We start from the raw sequence: 24,530 nt of genomic DNA, 5'->3' as shown, positions 1-24,530 counted from the left end.
TAAAATCTAACGCATTAAGACCACCCTCATAATTTTTAATCATAGATTTCCTTTGAACACATTCTGTCTTATTTCTCCAAATAAAGCGGAATAGCAGAGAGTTAATAGATTTGACAGTTTTTTGATCAACATAAAGGGAAAAAGCAGGATAAACTAAGCATGATATGCCCTCAGCTTTACTCAGCAGGACTCTCCCATAAATAGTCAAGTCTCTCTGCAGCCAACAACATACATTTTTTTTAATATTATCTAGCCTTGGTTGAAAATTGTGATGGAGACGGTCTGAATCAGATCTGCAGATATCAACCCCTAGATATTTTACCTGACATTTAACTTTAATTCCATCAACACAATTTTTATTTGAATCATGTATATATAAAATTTCACTTTTGTTGGAATTTACTACTAAACCTGAAGCTTTGGAGAAAAGATTAAATTCATTTAAAGCAGCAGAAACTTGTGAATCATTTTTAAGAAAAAGACCAGTATCGTCAGCTAACTGACTTATGATCAATGTATTCCCTCCAATATTTATACCTTCAATATTGGAGTGCTTTATGTGCAGGCTTAATAGCTCAGCGGCCAATAGAAAAAGAAAAGGAGAGCATCCCTGGCGAATACCTCGGCCCACACAAAATCGGGGGGAAGTGCCAGAAGCTAAGGAAACACAACTGTTACTACCGTTATATAGAGTTCGAATCACATTAATAAAGGATCTACCAAAACCAAACTTAGAAAGGGCCTCAAAAATAAAAAAATGCTCAACTGTATCGAAAGCTTTATAAAAGTCAATAAACTAAATGAATGCCTCTTTATTTATGAATTCTGAATAATCTAATATATCTATAATTAATCTAATATTGTTAGAAATATGTCTACCTTTTAGAAATCCAGATTGAGTGTTAGAAATGATGTTTGCTAAGCAATGTTTGATCTTTTCAGCACATATGCTAATATTTTATAATCAGGGTTCAAAAGGGTGATTGGGCGCCAATTATCCAAAAGACTGGAATCCTTATTAGGCTTAGGAATAAGACAAATGAGATCTTGTTTCATTTATTCCGCCAATTCACCATTGTTTAAACACTCAATAAGGGCCTCGTAAAGAAGAAACTTAATGGCGTCCCAAAAGACTTGAAAAAATTCAAATGGTAAGCCTGGCATTCTTTTTACTACATTAAACAGATCCTCTATATTAAAGGGTTCCTCACAAAATTCTCTATTCTGGTCATTAATTTTAGGAATCACAGAGTCAGTCTTATGGAAAAACAAGGATGAAGCATTAAGATCAAAAGAAGAGGTGTATAGATTTTGATAAAAATTAAAAACATGAGAAGAGATCGCAGAGGGGTCATTAGATAATGTATCATTAATATATAGAGAGGAGATTCTCTTATTGCTTCCACGTTTTTCTCTAAATTTTTTCGCCAAACTCAAGCCATTTTGAACTAATGAATGCGCCCCTTGCTTTCTCTAAAAATAAATCATCCAGACTGCATTGTAAAGTATAAAGAGATTCCTTGTCCTCCTCTCCCGGGTTAGGATTCCTTAAAATCTCACTCATCTTTCTAATTAACTCTGTGATTTCCTTATTTCTAACAGACACTCTATTCTTTCCAAATTTTATAGAGAATTTTCTCGTATTTAAAAAGTTCCCATTTAGAAATGGCCGAGATATTAGCCCGAGCTGACTGCTGTTTTTAGTGCAACTGTTCTTAACACACAGATGGATTAAAGATTAACCCGGAAGCTCGAGAGTTTGTATCTCTGAAAGCAACTCAATCTGCCAATCAGATCTGATAGTTACGCCTCATTATTATTTCTTCTACTGTCACAGATACATAACAAAATACCTACAACAATGTCAATTACGTAACATAAATACATTACAAAAATAACTTAAAAGAACGTCACATGTTCAGTTCTGGAAGCTTTTGAAACAATGCGAGCGATGGAATCCTGACGTCGGCAAGCAGTCGACCAATCAGAACTCTCCTATTATACGCGACGCGTGTATGGGAGCGTTATAGTCGCGTCGCGTGACTCGCGTCGCAGTGTGGATGGTGTGTGACGTGCGCAGCACTCACTGCAGGTTCAAACTCTGGCCGATCAGGAAGAGGAGATTGCGAGAGTTTTGTTTTTAAATATTCCGTGAATTAAATTAAATTTAAATTTGTTAAAGCGAAAGGATCCGACGTAAAGATGTCTGTTGCCGGATTAAAGAAACAGTTTTATAAAGCGAGCCAGGTGAGTGTTTCCACGTCAGCTGGTACACGAGCTAAACTTACAGACTAGATATAACAATAAACAAATAATACACCGTAAGCTACAAAGACACATTTTGTCAGCTCAACTTTTTTTTTTGACTCATTTCATCCGGGGTCTCCTCTGCTCTGATAAAGTAAAAGTTGATACATGGCTGTGTTTCAAAATGTAGTGAGCAGCACCCTACCTAGACAGCATATGCGGTCATCACACGTGCGTTTTTAAAGCAGGCATCTCATTAGATTTTGAGACACAATCCTATAAATTTAGTTTGTTTAATATTTTTATGTGTAAAATCTATATTTAATGTATAAGAGTGAAAGCTTTGTTTTGCACAGATGTGTCACCCAGTAGTTTGTTTTGCCAGCCATAGAGCTGCATTAGAGCATCAATACAAGAACTTTGAGTAAACCAAGCTCATGCATTTCCTAATGAAGTTAAGTCTATAAAGTTAGAGCTATAAATATTTCCTGTAAAGATTGTATAGTCAAGTACACACATGACACTATCAAAGAGTTAACAGGTTGCTTTAATGCAGAATCGTGACTTTGAAACACATTGCTTACACCACACTGACCAACATGCGGTTAACATTTCAGATTAAATTTAAACTTGTATACTGTGGGTTTTGAGCAGGAAGCACATGCATTTTATTAGCACTTTATTAAGCAGATTATGCATAGTGTTTATTTGTAATGTGCGGAGAAAACATATTTTGCATAAAATTAAGCCTATTTTTAGGGTATTGTTTTGCAATGTAATATGGTTCTCATGATGATTGTGCACACTTCCCTCTCAAATTCTCTTTTCTGTCATGTGAAAATCTCATTCTCATTTCCAACATGCACATTTTACATGACATCTTTTTGTTTGTTTTTGTTACAAAATACTGTAATGCATTGATTTACTTATAATACTGAATATTCATACTTAATAATACTTAATTTTACAATCGTAATATTAATTTGACTGTTTTATTCTATTAAACATTAACAATCGGTATGTAATGAGTTGTAGAAAGTTGAGTTATTTTCTTTCGTGTGAATAATGCTGTTGTATTTCATTGTGTGGTTGATAAACAACCCATTTTCAGATACTTGTGAGTCATGTGTAGTGGTTTAATCTCATGCCAGGCAGATAAAGAAAGGGATTTTGAATGAGATTCTTAGCTGGATTATCTTTTATCTTTTCTACTCCAACACAGTCATGCACTGAATCAGAAAGAGACCTGTTTATCAAACACTTTTGCACATGCAATTTCAGACATTCAACTGAAGTTTTTGGCATCAGCCAGTCTAACATTCCTTTACCTGCTGAAGCAAAACAAGTCTGACGTGCACCGACATGTTGCAGAAGAATCAGGCCAAGCATCTTAATGTCAGACGGGAGGTCTTGCAGTCCATGAGCTTCATTACAAAAAATGAAAGCCTGCAGGGTCAAAATGCATTATTTCCTAATGTTCATGGTTACTAAAGACTAAGTCATTAACCATTTTTTGGCTTATGCTTGTCTTTACAGAGAGCATGTTTCATCTTGATCTCATGTCACCATTTGAGGTTGAATAGGATTATATTGTCTGTTCACTTAAAGCACATAAAACAGGCCTAAAAGCTGAGTTATTTGTGGTAAGCGGAATTCTTGAGAGACAAAAACATGCATACGGATTTTACTAAAAGTATTCTCACAGTCATAAAGCATTTAGATAATTCACCCCAAAATTAAAATTTGATTAACATTTACGTTTCTTAATCAAAACATATTTGGAGAAATGTAGCATTCCATCACTTGCTTACTAATGGGTCCTCAGCAGTGAATGGGTGCCGTCAGAATGAGAGTCCAAACAGCTGATAGAACCATCACAATTTTTCACATGACTCCAGTCAGTCTTGTTTAGTGAAAAACTGCCTATTTATAAGAAACAAGTCCATCATTAAGAAATATCAAGATCGAGCACCATTTACAAGTGAAAACCATCCAAAACAGTTCTAAACAAATATGTCTGGATGTTGATGTAAGAGGACAACACTGGAGGAAGCATTATTATGGATTTGTCTCGTGTTTTGGCAACAGCTTCGAGTTAAAATCTCTTAATTATGGATTTGTTACTTAAAAACACACAGCTTTTCACTTCACATGATATCAATTGATGGACTGGAGTGGTGTGGGTTACTTGTGGATTATTGTTATGTTTTGACTCTCATTCTGACGGCACCCATTCACTGCAGAGGATCCCAACCTGTTTTGATGAACTCCTCTACTATTTAGATGTCTTGAGGGTGAGAACATTTCCATTTTTGGGTGAAATATTACTTTAAATATATAACTGCAAGATTGTCATCAGCAGACATTTGTGTTTGCCGCTCCGGTTGCTGATACCAGCATTACTATTTGTCTAGCTTTCTAACTGTTTTAGAAGCAATCTGGTTATCACATTATTTGTGCAATAGAGATCCCTGCTTTGATTTCATCTGCTAGCCTTGAAAAAGGCCAACTTTGTATGTGTGTTAACACTCAAAAAGATTTACAGGTGTGTGAGGAATTCACTGTTTGTTTGGTCATCAGACTGGATTCCTGTTCACAGCATACATGTCAAACAAACAGACAGTTTTCTTTCGGGCTATTTCCCACCCCTCCACCTTACTTCCTTTATCACCTGCTCTTTTTTTTTTTTTTTTTTTTTTTTGGCTTTAGGTGGCAATTACACTTATAGGCTGACAAGCAGTGTGTATACTGTACCCAATATCTCTTGCATTGTTAACTTATATCACGAAAGTCCGAGAGCTGTGAAAACCTAGAGGGGCAATTGGAAGTTTGAACGTTTTACTGTGAACCTTTCACACTAACTATGTCTCCGCTTTTAGTCTTGCTTGTAATCTGTTGCTTCCAATGCTGTCTGCTAATGAACTCTCACAAACACAACTTTGTTGTTTTTGCAGCTTAAGCATGACCAGTTCTGTAAAAAAAAAATGACATGGAAAACATAAAAGCATTCTGATACTTTAAAAGTGAACATAAACAGTAACAATAATCCACAATAATGATGATGACATTTTAGTGTAATTATAAGCTTGATGGATCGTGCCACCCAGGCTGTTTTTTAAATATTTTCCTTTGGGATGATCTTGACACACAAAAGGCTTCCTGTTTACTGGAATACAATACCCCATACGTGCTGTCTGTGTTTGTGTTTGAAGAGAGTTCAGCTCATAAAGGAGGAGTGCTTTTGTGTGAAACTGAGTGAAAGCATGTGTGCCGCCCATACAGGAAGTATCATTGATGAACAACAGGAAGAGCTTCAATGGGGAACTCTACAGGGGCCCCTAGAGTCCATTCCTGACTGAATTTCTTTCCTTTCCTTTGCTGTTCTTATTTCTTTTTTCTAATCTACACACAAGGGTTGTGAGTAGTGATTGCTAGGGCTTAGGAGAAGTGTGCTTTTAGGTCTCTAAGTGATTGGCCTTTCGATTTTCACCTGGTGGTCAATAAAACTCTTTTGATGTGGCCTAAGAAGCAACTAAGAAATGAGTTAAAATCACCTTGCCAACCACTCTTAAGAAAATGGTTCTAAACAATACCAGAAAAGGGTTCTGCGGCTTGTAACAATAGCAGAACCCTTTTTAGTGCTAAATAGAACCTTTTTATAGGGTTCCATATAGAACCATGCTTTGAAAATGCTATATAGGACCTTAATGGTGTTATAAATAACCTTTTTAATGATAGTTTTTCATAATAATAATGTATTATATTCTAATAATAATAATAATAAAATAATGTATTGAAGACCAAGCTCCAGTGAAATATCTTCACAATCCTCTGATGCCTTTAAGTGAATCATTATCTGTATTTTGTCGTGATTGAATGGCAGTTTCTCTGCAGATGATGAGGTTGTAGGACGTGATGCATCTGTGGAGAACAGGAGAGACGTTTCCACAGCTTAACAGAGCTGCACACACTTATATGTGACCAAAAACTAAAAAAAGATAAGAACGTGTTTGATTGGAAACCAGTTACAATTTTAAAGTTAAATTTGTATTTAAATTTAAGAATGAAATAATTTACCTGTTGAGAGTGTGTTGACAGTCTAAAAAACTAAATTAAGAACCCTAAACTCTAACACAAAGAACCGTTTCAGCATAAAAGAGTTCTTCAGAATGCTATGGTTCTAAATAAAACCATTACTGCATGTAAAGAACCTTTTAAAGAACCATCTTTTTTTGCACCTACAACACCCTAGTGACATGCTGGTGAGTTTTACATAAGAAAATGGCATTAATATTTTCTATGTCAAGCAGTTTCTGAAATCTTAATTTTCAGGAAGATTCTTTTATAAGTTTATTTATTTATTAACAAATAACACGCATAGTGGAGAGTATATGAAATAATAGGTAGAGAAGGGGAACGAACTTGGGAAATGTTGCACAGACACGAATCTGCAACACCCACATGAGCACCAAAGTCTCACAATATATCAGGGTTATTCAATAAAACAAAAACAATTAAAAATGTATAAATAAACTTAAAACAACAATAACTGGAAAAATGTATATTTAAAAAAATTATTCTAGTTGCCAAGTTTAGTTAATTGTTTTTTTTTTTTTTACTAAAATAACTATAAAATAAAACTGCTTTAAAAATGATAAATACAGTACAGACTTTTAAAAGACCCTAATACAGAAAATATAAAAAGTCAAATTCAGTATATTAACAAAAAATGTAGTATATCAACGATACTAAAACAACAGTGACAGGAGAATGTGGTTTCATTCTAAACATTTTTGTAGTGTTTTTTTTTGGGAGTGACAAAATCAAGCGTAACATTAGTTCTGGCAGGTCACATCAGTCTGACTATCAGCTGATCAACCTCTACCTGACCCTCCTCCATCCCCAGCTCCTCCTCTCGTCCAGTCAGGATTTGTCATTCTGATTCTCCTTTGAATCAGTCTAATTTCTAATATGTGTACATTAAATTATTGAACATTAATGATATCTGCAGTGCATTTATGTTGGTTTTATTCTGTTGGGGGTTATCGCTGCTGTCCCTTGTCTTATCCATGTTAGCCTGCATGGATGCCCAGGGAGTTCTTGTCCATAAAAGAACCATACCGCCAATCCAAATTGTATGCTAATTGTTAATCATGTTTGACGATAGTGGTCCTGACAGAAGTAAAAATTGTACTGCACATAGATGATTCTTATGTGAACACACTCACAAAAGTCAACAAATTAAAACATATTTTAAGTTCTTTACATGTCAAACACTTTGCTTTTTCTCGCTCTCTCTTTAACGTGAACTGAAAATGCAGCAGGTGATTAGATGAAAAGCCTGAGGCTTCAACATAAGGGATGATGAAAGCTGAGGCCTGTCTCTTTGACTTTACATTTGCAAACCAATGAATGTTTCTTGTATTTTAGTACTTTATCATGCAAACTCACTAATGTGTCAAAAATGTTTTTTAATAAGTCTTGTTGCACATGCGTGTTTCTTGAAGGATAATCACTCTTATTGGGTTGGGGGATAGAAAATAGCATTAGCTCTGTTAAAAACAACAAGAACGATATTATGCCTATTGAAAGTCCTTGTACTGATAGAAGTGTTTTTCAGATGATGAGTGAGAAGGTGGGAGGTGCAGAAGGAACCAAACTGGATGAGGACTTCAAAGACCTTGAGAGGGTAACACATTTTTAAAAAGTAATAAATGATGAACAAATGAAATTTTTTTTTTTAATGTTTTGTGATGGTGTCTTTTAAATATAATGTTAAAAGCCCATTTATACCCATTTCATCCTTCAAAATCACAAGTTTTTTGTTTAATTGCTGCATCATATTGACAAAACTGGCTTTAGTAGTTCTTGCGATTAGATTGGAATAAAAAGTGGTTAATACCACTTCCACCCAAAGTACGTCAGCTGTGCATAAACGGAAGTTCCTCCACCTAGAGAAGTAGCCCCACGTCAAAATGACTACTTGTACAACTTTACAACTCATAACTGACATTTTGCTACATAATTCCAGTAAGAGCTTTAATATTAATACAAGCTTCACATTTCTGGTTTAAACTCATTTGCATTATTTTCCGTGGTAAACCACAACAGGTCACAGTCTGTTGAGTTTATGTTGTAAAGAACCCAGAATATTACTTTAACTTGGTATCAGTCTGCCTCCTGAATGGCTGTTGTTTTAGTAGGTGTGACCGGTGCTGATTGTTCCAGGTCTGTCTGTGAGAGCTGTAAATGAACAATTAATGAGCCGCCTCTGTTGACAGTGTGATGTAAAGACACGCACCTGTTCTCTGACATTTGTGCTTCACAGAAGGCTGACGTGACCAGCAAAGCCATATCAGATGTGCTCTGCAAAACTACCGAATACCTGCAGCCTAACCCAGGTGAAAACATGGACTAAATGAATAAAAATAATTGCATTACATCACTTGTTCACCAATGGATCCTCTGCAGTGAATGGGTGCCGTCAGAGTAAGAGTCCAAACAGCTGATAAAAACATCACAATAATCCACACCACTCCAGTCAGTTAACATCTTAAGTGAAAAACTGTGTTTGTAAGTAAAAATCGATCATTAAGATGCTTTTTTTTATTGTTTTCTGATGGCACCCATTCATTGCAGAGGATCCATTGCTGAGCATGTGATGTAATGCTAAATTTCTCATCTACATCTTGGATAGCGTGTTTTTTTTGTGTGTGTGATGCCGTTTTTTCTATTCCTGTAGTTGACTTTAAAAATGTAGACTTTAATATTTTAGTCATTTTAAGTAAATGTATCTATTACAAATAAATGGATTTAATTATGTTTAGAGATTTATTCTGGAAAACAAGAAAAAAGTATTAAGAATACGGAATTCTTTTTTGTAGTGTATATTTACTTTTATTCATCTGTCTGTCTGTTTTGTACTGCAGCATCAAGAGCGAGGCTGACCATGGTGAACACCATGTCTAAAATGCGCGGGCAGGTGAAGAGCCCAGGTTACCCGCAGGCAGAAGGCCTTCTGGGAGAGTGTATGCTCAAATACGGCCGAGACATGGGAGAGGACACCAACTTTGGTGAGAGGAGTGTTTTTCTTACAAGCAATTACAAAAAACTGTAATTGGAAACAATTTAATTCATTTTATTTGCCCAAAGTATAAAAATCATTCTTGCAGTAACATGTACCAGCACAAAGTAAAACGGGAAACAAAAAATCTATTCAGATTCTCAGCATCTCATTATTAGAGACCTGTCTAACATCTGTGATTAATCTTTATAATATAAGTGTATTATATTTTTCTTTGTTTAAACGGCTAATCTAAGATCTCTTCATTTGTTTTTTTACATAAGATTTTTGTGCATGTTCTCCACCCAATCTGTAGGTGGCGCTTTAGTGGAGATGGGAGAGGCCATGAAGAGACTGGCAGAAGTGAAAGACTGTCTAGACATTGACGTCAAACAGAACTTCATCGACCCTTTCCAAACTATAATCGACAAGGACCTGAAAGACATACAGGTGGAAAACTACAATCAGTTGCACTCTAAAAGTTTATTCATTAAAGGGGACATCAGATGCCCATTTTCCACAAGTTGTTATGATTTTTTTGGCATCGTCTTGAAATATTTGCGACATATTTTGGTTAAAATTCCTCAATGGTTGTGAAAAACAACACCCTTTTTACCTTGTCAAAAACAGCCCTGTTCACATTGAGCCATTTCGGTGCATGTCTCTTTAAATGATAATGAGCTACTTCTCACCCCGCCCCTCTCTTCTGTTTTTTGTTTATTCGATGGTGTTACTAGTCTCAGCCTCCGATGTCATGCCCACGGACCGTTGGCTAAACGTCTGATGCATATAGCACACTTTTCTGGAAACGCTTCAGGAAGGTCGAAGTCGCCATCTGACTGGTTGAATTAAACCGGATTTCCAGGAGACGTTTATATCGTGTTTATATTCGGTCCGCCGGGAAACAAAGATGCCGTGGCGCCAAACCCCCTCACGAAAGAAGAAAGCCGTTGTGTTTACAACTGTGACGACGAACGCTTATCAGGGTCAACTAAACGCTGGATTTTCAAAAGTATGTTTAATACTTAAATTTCACGGCATAGAATCTTTAAAATACAGAGTTTCACACACCGGTTTGTTATTGTGGCGACATTTCCACACCCCGAAACGTGACGCTAAACAAAACAAACTATGTTTGATATGTTGGTTAAACGGCCTCATGGGCGGGCCTTGGCCGATGAAAGCGGACATATATTCCAGACCTTCTGCCGTCAGTCTGAAGGTCTGGCTACACGAGACTAGAGTGTTACCTTAAAAAACAAAATTAATCCACTGCATCCTCAGCATACAACCTTTCTGAGGGGCGGAAATATGCTAATACGGGACAATCCGTCAGCAGTCGTGGGCGGGGCCTGCGCAGTATGTCGTCATACTGTTCAGAAAATCAAAACGGCTTGGTAATTGAGAATGTTTACGTTTTTAGGGGATTAAATAAAAAGGAGAGAATGGGTTTTTATCATTCTAGGGTGGTTGTGTCCACACACTGCTAAAACACATTTATATGCAAACATCATGTATGAGCATTTGTTTCATATTTTAATCATGGGCTGTTAATAATAATAATAATAATAATATGCTCTGGTTCTTCCTCAGCATCATCTGAAGAAACTGGAGGGCCGCCGACTGGATTACGACTACAAGAAGAAGCGTCAGGGGAAGATTCCGGATGAGGAGCTCAGGCAAGCAGCAGAGAAGTTCGAAGAGTCCAGAGAAGCAGCTGAAACCAGCATGCAGAACCTTCTGGATACTGACGTAAGCTGGCTTCAGCCTATTAGTGTCTCTGAGCACCTCCTTTTTAAGATGCTGAAAGGTATTGATATATGGATCTTGAGCTTTGGTCTCATTCTTGACACTTAGGATGTGGTTTGTTTTAATGGTAATCAGACTTTGTCATAAATTGCTTTTGTAAAAAGTACCTGCTAAAACAGCAATGAAGATGTTGAGGGGTTGCCATTTAACTACAATTACAAACCTTGAAAATATCAAAACGATCAAAAATAAAAATTACAGTTACAAAATACAATAAATTATACTGTATAATTATTTTGATTGCTTAGATGCTTTCAGGTTGCTTAAAGTAATGAGCAGTAATAACAGTGATGCTTGCTTGAGAGAACAGCACTAAAATTCAAATCAAATGGCCCCCTGTTGGAAAGTTTTTATAGCTCAGGATCAGGGAGAGGCATATAACTGTACTGTTGCCACAGTGATGCACATCAATGAGTGCTGGATTTTTCCAGACAGTCTGCTGAGCCAACACATTTATTAGTCTGTTTTATCGACACTGAACTGCAGGCCGGAGACTGTGAAAACTTCGGGATGTTTCAGATTATTTGCTACATTGGTCTTAAATGCAGGCCTGTAATTAAACAAGGTCATTAATGTATGCGAACAAAAAGTTCCTCAATTTTCTATGCATGTACCTTGCAAATACCATGGTACAAGACGAGACTGTAGTAGTCGTTCAGTTCAGTATATATCAAAATAACATGGTATGACTGTACCTTGGATTTACATTAATATTCACTGCAATTTGCATATTGCCTCTTTTAATAATGCACATGATGTATGACATTAAACTGAAGTATGACTCTTTTGGGTCAACATAGGAATGGTCACGGTCACTTCATTTTATAAAACTCAGTGTTATGATTTATGATTTGGAGATAAAGCTCCTTCCAGCTGATTTCAGGAGGAGCATATTTTAATATTAAATTTTTGCATATAATTGTACTTTTAAACTCCTCAAAGGGTTAAGCCCTAGTTTTAATTTATTGATGCAATGTTAGTTTTAACATTGGGTTGTGATGTTTGTGCTGTGGAAAGCAGTGCTGTTTAAATATCGAGATATTATAGTAGCTTTTATTATTGTTTTGAATCAGTTTTTATTTTTCCATAATCATTTTAAAGTTTTAGTAATTTTGTTGTGCATTTTTGTTTTTGATTTTTAATACAATATGTCTATATAGTTTCTATTCATTATTATTGAAGTTATAGTTTTTATTAATTCAATTAAAATCTTGACTTGGCAAATAGCTGAATTTTTTAAAATGTTTGTTTTATTTTATTTCAGTTAACGTATATTTTATTTCAAATAACAAAACTTGAAACTAGTTAAGTTTTAGTTTTACTATAATAAACCGTTTCTAATAAGGTTTATGCTAAAAACAAGAAAAAACTGTTTACAAGTTTACTTAATAGCTTTCCTGCTCTGTACGTGTGTGTGGCTGTGCGTTGTATGCATGCTTTGTAGGTGGAGCAGGTGAGTCAGCTCGCAGCTTTGGTCGAATCTCAGCTGCAGTTTCACAAACAGTCTATGGAGGTCCTGGAGGAGCTGGCACAGACAATGAGAGAAAGGTTAGAGATGAAAGTCCATTGTTATCTGTCTGTCTTCATCACAAAAATAAATATGTCATGTCATTCCAAACCTGTTTGACATTCTTCTCTGGAACACATAAGGAGAAATTTTGATTAATGGTCCTCTTTTTTCTATGTGGTTACAATGAATGGGGACTAAAGCTTTCAAGCTATAAATAGAATGCAAAAGCATCGTAACAACAATATTACAGAAGTCCATATGGCCTCTGCACTTTCTTCAAGTGCTCTGTATATAATACATTTTTGGGTGAAACTTTTTCAGCCTCTTTCTCCTGGTAGATGGTTTAATTGTTTGTGTTTGCATGCATTTGTGTTCATGTTTGCGTATGTGCTCTGCAGAGTAAACAATGCCCAATCTCAGCCGCGCCAGAAACGGATGCTTGTGTCCAGACCCAGTTTTGATTGCTCAGAACCGGAAGACTCTAACGGAGGCTGGAATCCGTCAGCTGCACCACCCTCGTATCCATCTGCAGGTGAGCTCACCCTGTTCATTTAGATGAGGCTACAAGGTAAGGCCAAAAAATACAAATGTGCTGAAATTTTACTCAATCTCAGGCCATCCAAAATGTAGAATTAGTTTCCTCATCAGAACAGATTTGGAGAAATTTACTATTACATCACTTGCTCACCAATGGATCCTCTGCAGTGAATGGGTGCCGTCAGAATGAGAGTCCAAACAGCTGATAAAAACATCACAATAATCTACAAGTAATCCACACCACTCCAGTTCATCAGTTAACACCTTGTGAAGTGAAATGCTGCATATTTGTAAGAAACAAATGCATCAAGTAGTGCTGTCAAAATTATCGCGTTAACACAGGTGATTAGTTTTTTCAGTTTAACACGTTAACACGGGCTACAGTTGGCCACCCCTCTCACAACTGCCGTTTCTGTTACTTTTTCTCTTGACAAGACTTGCATTTATTCAGTTGCACAACGCCTTTATGACCACATCAAACCGGAGACGTTTCAGACGCGTGCTCCAACTTCACTTCAGCGGCAGGCGTGAGTCAAACAAGCCCGGAAACTATACTGTGCTCGGAGCGCGTGATCTTCCATTGCTGGTACAAAAGCGCCGGCGCGCACATTTCATATCAAAGCGCGAAATAATCTACGTGCATGCAGTGTCGTGGTCCGTTAAGTCATGAAGTTACCAAAAAGGTGATTAAAGCTGCCTTAAAACTGTGCGTGCATGTAATATATGAGTCACATTTAAGAACGTCTCTGAAATAGTTTTCAAAACTGTCCTGGAGCAGCCCAGCACGGTCTCACTCATCTAACACACCTGATTCAACTCGCCAGCTCATTAGTAGATACTTAAGATCTGAAGTGGGTCAGAAAAGGTGAAGAGAGTTGAGAGAGAATACGATGCGTTTGTTCAACAGCGGCAGCTCTTAAAGAAATAGCAGGCAAATAACCTAATAACCCAGCTGCTCTGATGTCTGTTCATCAAAGCAAAAGAAAAAAGAGGAAATCAATAACTTTTAAAGCTTTAAGGGTTCATCTAGGTTTAATTTAGAATTTAGTGTTTGATCATTTCTGTAGGCTATATTTCTGCTGAAGGGCACCTATATTATAATAGGTTTATGTGAAGATTGTTTTAAGTTCACTTAAATTAGAAGTTACTTTTTAAGTCTAATAAATGTTAAAAATGATATCTCAATTATACTGTAATGTTGAATGGCTATAGTCAATGGGCAAATATTAGGGTGGGGAAACAATTTCATAGAGACAAGTATTTGTATCATTGATACTGGCCTTCAGTCCAAAATGCCGCTGCAAGATTAATCTTTAATGAGCCGAAAAGAAAGCACGTCATGCCTCTGTTCATCAATTTGCACTGGCTACCAATAGCTGCTCGCATTACATTCAAGGCATTAATGTTTGCCTACAGAACCACCACTGGCTCTGCACCCCTTTACCGAAATTCATTACTTCAGACTTATATGCCCTCTAGAAGCTTGCGTTCTTCAAGTGAACGACGCATTATTGTACCATCCCAAAGACACACAAAATCACTTTCACAGACTTTTTCATTAACTGTTCCCATTTGGTGGAATGACCTGCCCAACTCGATCCGAGAAGCCGAATCCTTACCCATCTTCAAGAAACAGCTAAAAACTCATCTGTTCCATCTTTACTTGACCCTCTAACTCTAGCACTCTCTATTCTAATTTTATTTTATCTATGTCTTTTTATAAAAAAAAATATATAATAATAATAATTATCTGTACTGCATTAGGCTAACCAAGACTTGTAATAGCACTTGCACGTTGTTGCTCTTTTGTTGGTTTTGATTGCTTCTTATGTCCTCATTTGTAAGTCGCTTTGGATAAAAGCGTCTGCTAAATGACTAAATAAATAAAATAAAAAAAAAGATGCCATTAAAGAAATATAAAAAATATACCGCATTTGTGTTGTTTGTACATTAATTTGAAGATTGAATATAAATTTATCACAATATAAAAGTATATTTAAAAACTTCAGGAAAAATGTGCGAGAAATTTTGAGCATCGAGAAATTTTGACCTTAAAATTGTTGCTTCCAGCTAAAGTCTATAACCCATAATAATGCTTCCTCCAGTGAAAAAGTCATCTCGTCTGAACCAGGAGAGAGTTATTGAGTTGTTTTAAGTACTGTTTATAATAGAAAACAGTCAAAAATAGTTCTAAACAAATATGTTGGTAGATTTTGATGTGAGAGGACAAAAGGGGATGGACTTTTTCACTATAGGAAAAGCATTTTTATGAATTATGGACTCATATTTTGGCCAGAAGCAAACGTATAATGTTAAATTACCTTGATGGATTTGTTTCTTATGAACAAACAGCTTTTCACAAGATGTTAATTGATGTACTGGAGTGTGTGGATTATTGTGTATTGTGTGTGACTGTGGATGTTTTTAATCAGCAGTTTGGACTCTAATTCTGACGGCACCCATTCACTGAAGAGGATCCATTGGTGAGCAAGTGAGGTAATTTTCTCCAAATCTGTTCCAATGAAGAAACGAACTCGTACATCTTAATTTTTGGGTGAACTATTCCTTTAATGATAAATTAATCTTCGGACTTTAGTGTAAACAAAATTTTTGAGGTGGCCTAGATATGGGCCCATAATCTGAATGGTAATGGAAGGTATGAAACAACGAAAGCCATTACGTGTGCAAATGACAGACCTACCTTAAGGAAAGGTTAATCATGCAATGAATGGTCTTCCTGAATGATGCTTTGACTCACACATTACAGCTTTTTCTTCTGAAAATCTTTTTAATCAAAAGCAAGGGTTAATGGAAATCAGTCTAATAGGTCATATTCACCAATTTACGCAATGAGAAGCTCCGCAGATTTCCACAGACTGAGAGTTTATTCTCTTACAGTTTCCACGGAGACGAGACAAGACAAGACAACGCAATTGATTAACAAACGTGTTCCGAATGGAACGCTGCATGTTGTACAGGGTGTATACTGTATAATACTTAGTATTTTAAAACATTGGCTTTCCAAAACCTATGCCAGTCTGGCTGGCCAGACAGTCAGCTACTTTCTAAACAGAGTTTTGATTTTGTGTATAATGGAAACAGACTGTCTGAGGTTTCCAACTGCCTTCCAAGGCACAATAAAGTCATGTCTAATGATCTAGAACAAATTGAAGTGAGCTTCAGACATAGCAAAGCCAATATTTACTGACTCCAATTCTTATTTCTCGTAAAAGTTCATTCATATACTGAAAAGATGTTTAACTACAAGTCCTCAGTCATGCAGCATTTTGATTCTTTCAGCCATTCGTTGATTCACACATTGAATTCTGGGTTATCCTTAACATCCTTTTACTTAAAATCAGGATTCAGACAAACATGGATCATGCAAATGCTTGACAAACAAGCATTTGCAGTTTTCAGGCTCAGAAATGACTCAGTATGCAATGCGTACCATTAAACATTTGAAACCACATTGACTCAGGTGGCATCTGGATAACATTTTGGAAATAAAATTGTAGTAAAATGCTAAATTTTGTAGAATATTGAGTCAAATAAATGGTTTAAAATCATCACTGAAAAAGGAAGGTAGAGTTGAGTGCATGCATTTCAGGGGTTATTTTGTTATTTATATGCTATTATAATAATATCTGTTAATATTAATTTTAATTTAAGTTTTAGAAATTGTGTGCTTTTGTCATTTAAATTTTTTTTTTTTTTCTATTTAGCTTTAATTTATTTATAGTTTTAGTAATTGTAGTGCTTCTCAACTTTAGCAGCAATACTCAATTTTGCTCGTTTCTTTAGGCTTATTTATTTATTTAAAAAAAAATGAATGGATTAAATTGAGTGCAATGCAGCGTTATACACTATTATAGTATTAAAGTTTTGAATCATTTTAGTTTTATTTTTATGTTTATTTTTATGCTTTTGTCATTTAGTTTTTTTATTTAGCTTTATTTTTATTTTATTTTTTGTAATTTAGCACTTTATCTTAGATGTATTTATTTCAATTAGTTGCCAAGGTAACATTTCTAATTTGCTCCAGTTAACAATAACAACACTGGTGCATTGCATTGTGGGATATAGTATCTGTTGCCGTGTGCTCTGTTGTGTATGGCACATTTTCCTAAATGTGCATAGTATGTGTGAAGATGAGCTTGTCATGCATGTTTGTGTGGATGGATGTGTGTTTTTGAAGGCTGTTCCAGCTGGTTTTCACTGTGAAAGACTGTGGAGCCACGCAAAGACTGACCATTGTTTTTCTTTTACGTCAGCGGCCCCTTCCTTTAAAAGGACATCTTCACGCCAAAAACGCAATTGTGAGTCACACACACAAGCAGACACTCGGCATGGTGAAGGGCTTTTATTCTACGCCAGATTATTTCCAGCTTCAAATCGTACTGAAAACCTAAATACACTCACACATTTAACAAACCCATGATGACATCACTCATGTGTATGAGATGCTCTGTGAGGGTGACACATTTAGTTTCTCTTCATAAGATTAATCAAACACGTGCTCGATCTGCCACGTGTTCAATTATCCACCGGGGAGCTCGTTTAGCTCAAAAATGAGTTATTTATTAAACCCTGCATGAACGGTTTAAGAACATCTCATCTCACATACACAAACAAGCTGTTTTCAAACCAATGATCTGCCTCGCTGTCTGCTGTCTACATAGGGTGTCTTTTAAGACAGCATCCTAACCTAAATGCAACTTTCTAAGTGACACTACATTGGCAGCGTATACGTTACGATTTGCAGTGATTCCTATACGTTAATGCTAGCATTAATGTGGTTTGATTTGACGTGTTCAGTGAGTGTTGTCTAGCGTGTGGTGTGTTTGGATTGCTTAAAAGCTAATATAGATGGTTTTGGGACCTGCATGTTTGGAGGTGGCAGAACTGTCCATTTTCTTTGGTAAATCCTGCTTTGGTTGAGGTCTTTTGCATGTGTTTGGTCAATTTCATTTCATTAGCACATCCCACAAATTGAGTACAAATCTCTTTTTTTTTTTTTTTTTTTTTCTTCAACAAAGGCACCAATCCCAGGTTCTTTGGAAAGAGATGCATCAGATATTTTAGATAATTGTCTAACATAAGATTAACACAGTATGCAAAGAAGCTAGTTTTAAATGCATCCACTGTCCATTTTTACACAAAGTTTAGTGTTGACTACATTTGCTCAAGCGTTCAACTCCACTGCCAAGATTATTTTGGGAAAAATAATCCAGAATTCATGTTTTATAAACCAACACCTTACCACATTGTTACCCATTGTAGTGTATTTTTATTTTAGTATAAATAATTATGAAATATAAAAGAAATGTATAAATATATATTATTTATAAATGTACAAATTAATATAATAAAAATGTTATTTATTTAAATAATTTTGAATTTTATGAAATTATTATTTAATATATGATAAGTTTATTTTATTAATACAATCTATCATTATTATATTGCTAGAATTTTAAAAAATTACACAATTACAGTGTTAACAAAATGTAGTTATGTAACAAAGTTCGGCTAATACTTTAATAATAAAATAAATAAAAATAGCACACATTAATTCTTTCAGTTTCAAATCCTTTTTTTTTTTTTTTTTTTGTACCATATGTTCAAAGTAGCCATTAAATAAAACCATTTAAAGATTTAGAAACTGTTATCCACGCATTCATTTCATCCAGACTTGACTACTGTAACTCATTGTATTTAGGGGTCGCTCAATCCTGTTTGTCTCGCCTTCAGTTGCTCCAAAATATATATTTTTAAAAAGGCTTATGGGCTGAAGTAACTGCTGTATACAGTTTTATTGTGTGCATATTTAGTGTTGTGTATTACTTGTGTCCTCTTTTTTTAGTTTTGTTTTATGGTTATTGCATTAATTCAACTTTTCTGTGCAGCACTTTGGTCGGCTCTGTCGTTTTTAAATGTGCTATATAAATATATTAAACTGAACTGAAACTGAAACTTTTTAATTTGATGTTCCTCATGTGTACTTAAAATAATCTTTCTTCTCTCTCTCTGTGCATCTTCACCTTCTATCCACTCTATTCTCATTCATACTTTGGTCTCCATAGCGACAGATCAGCCCTGCTGCAAGGCTCTGTACGACTTTGAACCGGAGAACGACGGAGAGCTTGGCTTCAACGAGGGCGACGTCATCACGCTGACCAATCAGATAGACGAGAACTGGTTCGAGGGAACCGTGCACGGCCAGACTGGATTGTTCCCCTGTAACTACGTAGAGGTGATGGTGCCGCTGCGGCACTGATCCCACAAAACAGGAAGAGGAAGTGCAATGGCAGGTACAGACAGGCAGAAAGGGAACATCTGTGACTTGTATTTCACTATGAGCACTTTGACCTCCTGATAGAGATGTTGGATAATATACAGTAAGAATCTGGGTTATTATTTGTTACTTAGGGTTCAGGGCTAGAGTTTTAGTTCATCTTAGGAAACACTAGCATTCCCCAAAGTACAATAAACATCAGTGAGACGTTTGTCAAGGATAAATCCGTTTTGGGAGTGTTCATTCTAGAGTCAAATGGATTTTATTTTCCTATCAGTTTCCTATAATGATGTTACTTGCTTACAAATTCACTCAGCAGCATTACTACAGTGTAAGAAGTGTCTTCTGTTGGTAGTTACCGACCTCTAATGGCCGCATTTGTGTATAACAGTTAAAAATGCTGCCTAGTGTTTGTTAATCACGACTCAGCTCCTTCTGAATGGCACAAAGCTCAGTTTGTTTGAATATAACTTATTGTACTTCATAATGCAGTTGTTCATTTGAATCTCATGACTGTTTAACTAACCCTTTCCCATTAGTTTTAGTTGTATTGGGTTTGTTTCATTCCCCTTAAAGGGATATGCACCCAAAACAATTGAATTCTGTCATCATTTACTCACCCTTACATGGTTTCAAAACTCTGAAATTCTTTCAGCTTTTGAACACAAAAGAAGATATTTTGAAGAATGTTGGCTACCATCAGCTGCTTGGTTACCATGATTCTTCACAATATCTTCTTTTGTGTTCAACAGAAGAAAGAAACTCATACAAGTTTGGGGCAAGTGGAGGGTGAGTAAATGATGCCAAATTTGGGTGAACTATCTCTTTAAATGTACTTTAGCTCTGCATTAGTAATTAGGTGAAGAGTTGACTTTAGCAACAAAAAAAAAAGAGAGGTCAACAGATAAATAAAATGTCTTTGCATGAGCATCAACAGGGATAACTTACTCAAAAATAGAAATTCTGTTTTATTTTCTCACCTTCATGTTGTTCCAAACTCATCCAGTTTTATTATATTGAAGAGTCATATGGTTTTGAATGACATGAGGGTGAGTAAATAAAACTATTTCTTTAAATGATCACTTCCGTTTTTAAACGAGTATGTAAAGGAGTTAAATCCAGCTGTTTGATGAACCAGCAAGGACCAGTTTGTGTTTATCTACACAACGGTCATTTTTACTTTTCTTTTTTCCGCACGATACCATACCATGGCCACAGCCATATCACCCTGTAGCCCAAGACTGGTTGCCCACTGAAGCTAAGCAGGGTTGAGCCTGGTCAGTATCTGGATGGGAGACCTCCTGGGAACACTAGGTTGCTGTTGGAAGAGGTGTTAGTGAGGCCAGCAGGGGGTGCTCACCCTGTGGTCTGTGTGGGTCCTAACGCCCCAGTATAGTGACGGGGACACTATATTGTAAAAAAGCACCGTCTTTCGGATGAGACGTTAAACCGAGGTCCTGACTCTCTGTGGTCATTAAAAATCCCAGGATGTCTTTCGAAAAGAGTAGAGGTGTGACCTCGGCATCCTAGCCAAATTTCCCCATTGGTTTCTGACCATCATGGCCTCCTAATCATCCCCATACACTGATTGGCTTCATCACTCTGTCTCCTCTCCACCAATAAGCTGGTGTGTGGTGGGCGTTCTGGCGCACTATGGCTGCCGTCGCATCATCCAGGTGGATGCTGCACACTGGTGGTGGACGAGGAGACACCACCCCTCACAATGTAGAGCGCTTTGAGTGCTTAGAAAAGCAGAAAAGCACTATATAAATGTAATGAATTATTATTATCCCGCCTTCTCTTTTCTGGAAAATGGAACCTATATAAACCCACTTCTGCACTGTACCTGTGTTTCTGAGAAGTATAGTGGGACTCACACGATTTAAAAACGTACAGATATTAAAGCTCCGCGTGGATGTTGAGTTCTTGAAAAGGGAAATGAAGTGTGTAAACCACTGTTGTGATTCTGTTTTTAAGCCCAGATTGTTTGTCTTCTGGATTATTAATCTGTTTGACTTTCTCAAAAAGGGAAATCAGAAGTTCCTCTATCACTGATTCTGTTTCAGTTTCTATTTCTCAGGGAACGGTATGTCTGCTGTAGTCCTACTGTACAGAAAAACTCATTGGGGCTCATTAATAATAGGCTATCTAATGTGTTCAGGAAAAAAACGACAATTTTGCCTAGTGTTGACAATTAAAATTTGCATAAACTGTACCAAACAAATGTTTACATGGATCCTATACCTTTTGTATTTGTGAATTTTTCTAGTCTTTTCATTGCAATAATGATATATTCAACACTGTACTTTTTGATTTTTGAAGATACAGTCTAGAATCACTGCAAATGTCAAAATGTAGTTAAACATCAAAAGTGAACAGCAGCTCTTGAATATGCTATTACATACCTCCACATGATAGATAGTCGTGCTCAGTAGTTTGTATTTTTAACAAAATGTCAAAAGGAGGGATTGGACTGGTTTAGATTATCTAGCATTTTGAATCCGATTATATTTTAGACTTTTTTTCACCCCAAACTCTTCCTGGAATCTTGAAAACTGGGATCAGGCTGTAATCTGTCCAGAGTTACTGCAGTAAAAGTAGAAAATCAGAGCTGTTGGAAAGCGTAATGTTCAGTGTTGTGCATCATAATCGGCACTATAAGGTCAATGTAGATAATGATATACCACAGCATGTTCAGAATGAGATTTCAGCAGCCATCAGCTCTTTCAATGTGCCTTTTTTCTCTTTTACTCATGTTATTACATTTGTATTAGTCAGCATTTTATGTAATTCAGTTGTTTAATCCCGAAAGGAACCAGTGTGACCAGCTTTTGTAAAGTATAAACATTTGTGTCATTGTGTTTCGGGTGAGGGATGCTGGTTCAAGGTTTCAGGTTCAGGTCTTGCTCTAGTAACTTTTTATTTTATTTATTTTTTTTACCTTGCGCTGTTTCCTCTAAGCTGCTTCCTAGTGTAGTAGCTATACTCTCAACATCCTACATGCCTTCTGATGTTGCTTACACTACACTTAACAGTAGGCTAATAATATTTTATTATGGGTAGGATGTATTAAATATTGTTAGACCTCAAATCAAGATTTATGACAATCAGAAAGTGTTTTAGAAAGAATGCTTATTTGAATCAGTATTTCCTGCCTAATCCAGTTGTGATTTATGTTTTATTATAAAAATGTGCAGGGTTAAGAGAACATTAGTAAAGTAAGGTGAAAAACTATAACTGTCTGTGTTTTCTCTTGGTCAGCGATCACTTTTGGGGGGTTTCTTTCACCGGCGAGTGTGAATGTGAAATGAAAAGCTTGGGCTGGAGGTGGAGTGATTACAGAACAGCCAAAACCAGCCTAAGCTGTTGGCTGGTCTTAGCTGGTTTTAGTTAGACCGTGCTGGTTTTAGCTGGTCTTCCAGCCTGACCAAAACCCCTGTAAAACCAGCTATGACCAGGCTGGATGACCAGCTGTTTTTTTTTTTCCCAGCAGGGGTTTTGTATCACTGGATGGCATGTTAAGCTTCATCGGCGGTTAATACATTTTTACTAAACATTTACGTTTTTCCTTTTAATTTTTTAAAAGTTTTGCATGTACGACAAAAAACAATCTCTGTTTACAAAGATCTATGGCCAGTAGTTTGCATACATGTCACTTTGTAAAGAAACACTAGGCTACATGCCTGCGCACAAACCTATAGACTAAACATGTAATATGTATGCAAATGACATCACCATTTTCACAAATAGCGGTATCATTGTCAAAGGTTTGCAGAAACTCGTTTTCAAAAGTTTGCATTCTCAGGCCCCCAAATGCTGTTAATCGTGTAAATGAACCGTAAAAACACCTTAAAAGTTAAAAATTTTGTTTACATATTATGTGTGTGTACTGTGTATATTTATTATGTGTGTATATATAAATACAAACACATGCATGTATATATTTAAGAAAATTGTGTTATGTTTATATATTAAGTATATACATGTAAATATTTTCAAAATATATCCTGTATGTGTGTATTTATATATACATAATAAACAGTAAAAATGGTGTTTTGTAAATACCTCTTTTATCTAAAATGTATATTATTTGATATTACTCCTTTATAGAACTGTTTAAAAGCAATGTTACATTCATAATCAGATTCATAATCTCCTCATTTTCGGAGAACCTTCGTGAGAGAAATTTCCACGTCATCTGGAATTTTGCGTGATTGTGTATATATATATGTATAACAATAAAAAACACAATTAAAATAATAACTGAAAGCCGTTTTATGAAATTGTTAAAATATGAAAAAGAATTTGGGTTATAAAATGGTACAGCTTATAAAATTTAATGAAATAAATAATTTTTAGTTAATTGTTATAACAAAGAACCACTATTTAATATAATGTTTTACTAGTAATTTGTATATTTTAGAATTGTGTGCAAACATTTAAACATTTTGTTATTAATACTATAATGTAATATAATAATAAAGTTGTTTACTTAATGTTATATCATAAGAGTTCTATAATTATATTTATAATATTATATAATGTAGCTTACATTAATAACCTTCATCTCTAACTGAATTACAGTAGACTTGACTCTTATTTTTGAAATGGCCATAATAAACAAGCAGTAGCCTATAATAACCTTACAACTATACTTTCCAAAATGGTGTATAAATTATTTACACTAACATAATAATAAGAATTAAATATTTTTTAATATATTTTTTTTTGTTAGAACAAAGGACCACTATTTTAATTTATACATTTTAGAATTGTGTGTGTATACCCTTTTAAACATTTTGTAACTAATACTATAATGTTATTCATAATATAAAAATAAATTATTTACGTTTTATTATAAGAGTTTCATAATTGTTTATAATAATTTCTAATATTATATAATATTGTTTATAATATAATCTTCAGGTCTAACTGAATTACAGTAGAATTAACTCTTATTTTCGAAATAGGCATTAATAAACGAGCAGTATATTATAATCTTACATACTTTCCTCCAAATAACAGAGAGATTTTCTTGAGCGCGAGCGCCTGCGGGTCATAATGTA

General features: G+C 35.6%; 1 protein-coding gene across 3 annotated transcripts; it reads left to right on the top strand.

Annotated features, from left to right (window-relative positions):
• The first annotated feature begins 2,041 nt into the window (after positions 1 to 2,041).
• On the top strand, positions 2,042 to 23,022 carry sh3gl1a (SH3-domain GRB2-like 1a). Of its 3 annotated transcripts, XR_013782043.1 has the most exons (11): positions 2,082 to 2,247; positions 7,868 to 7,936; positions 8,576 to 8,648; positions 9,177 to 9,320; positions 9,627 to 9,760; positions 10,904 to 11,062; positions 12,564 to 12,667; positions 13,028 to 13,161; positions 15,602 to 15,662; positions 17,441 to 17,485; positions 19,253 to 19,265. XR_013782043.1 is itself a non-coding variant. In XM_079379242.1 (10 exons), exons 1-10 carry the CDS (start codon positions 2,203 to 2,205, stop codon positions 19,444 to 19,446), a joined length of 1,101 nt encoding a protein of 366 aa, XP_079235368.1. In that variant the 5' UTR covers positions 2,054 to 2,202; the 3' UTR covers positions 19,447 to 23,015. The 3 variants fall into 3 exon arrangements, 2 of the variants coding, with proteins under 2 accessions (XP_079235369.1, XP_079235368.1); XM_079379242.1 differs by lacking the exon at positions 15,602 to 15,662 and having other exon boundaries at positions 2,054 to 2,247; positions 19,253 to 23,015; XM_079379243.1 differs by lacking the exons at positions 15,602 to 15,662; positions 17,441 to 17,485 and having other exon boundaries at positions 2,042 to 2,247; positions 19,253 to 23,022.
• Positions 23,023 to 24,530: the final 1,508 nt, after the last annotated feature.

The sequence above is a fragment of the Barbus barbus genome (genome assembly GCF_936440315.1).
Source record: "Barbus barbus genome assembly, chromosome: 26".
Classification (NCBI taxonomy): domain Eukaryota; kingdom Metazoa; phylum Chordata; class Actinopteri; order Cypriniformes; family Cyprinidae; genus Barbus; species Barbus barbus.
Note: the sequence above shows the minus strand (reverse complement) of the source record. Positions and strands in the feature narration are given on the sequence as shown.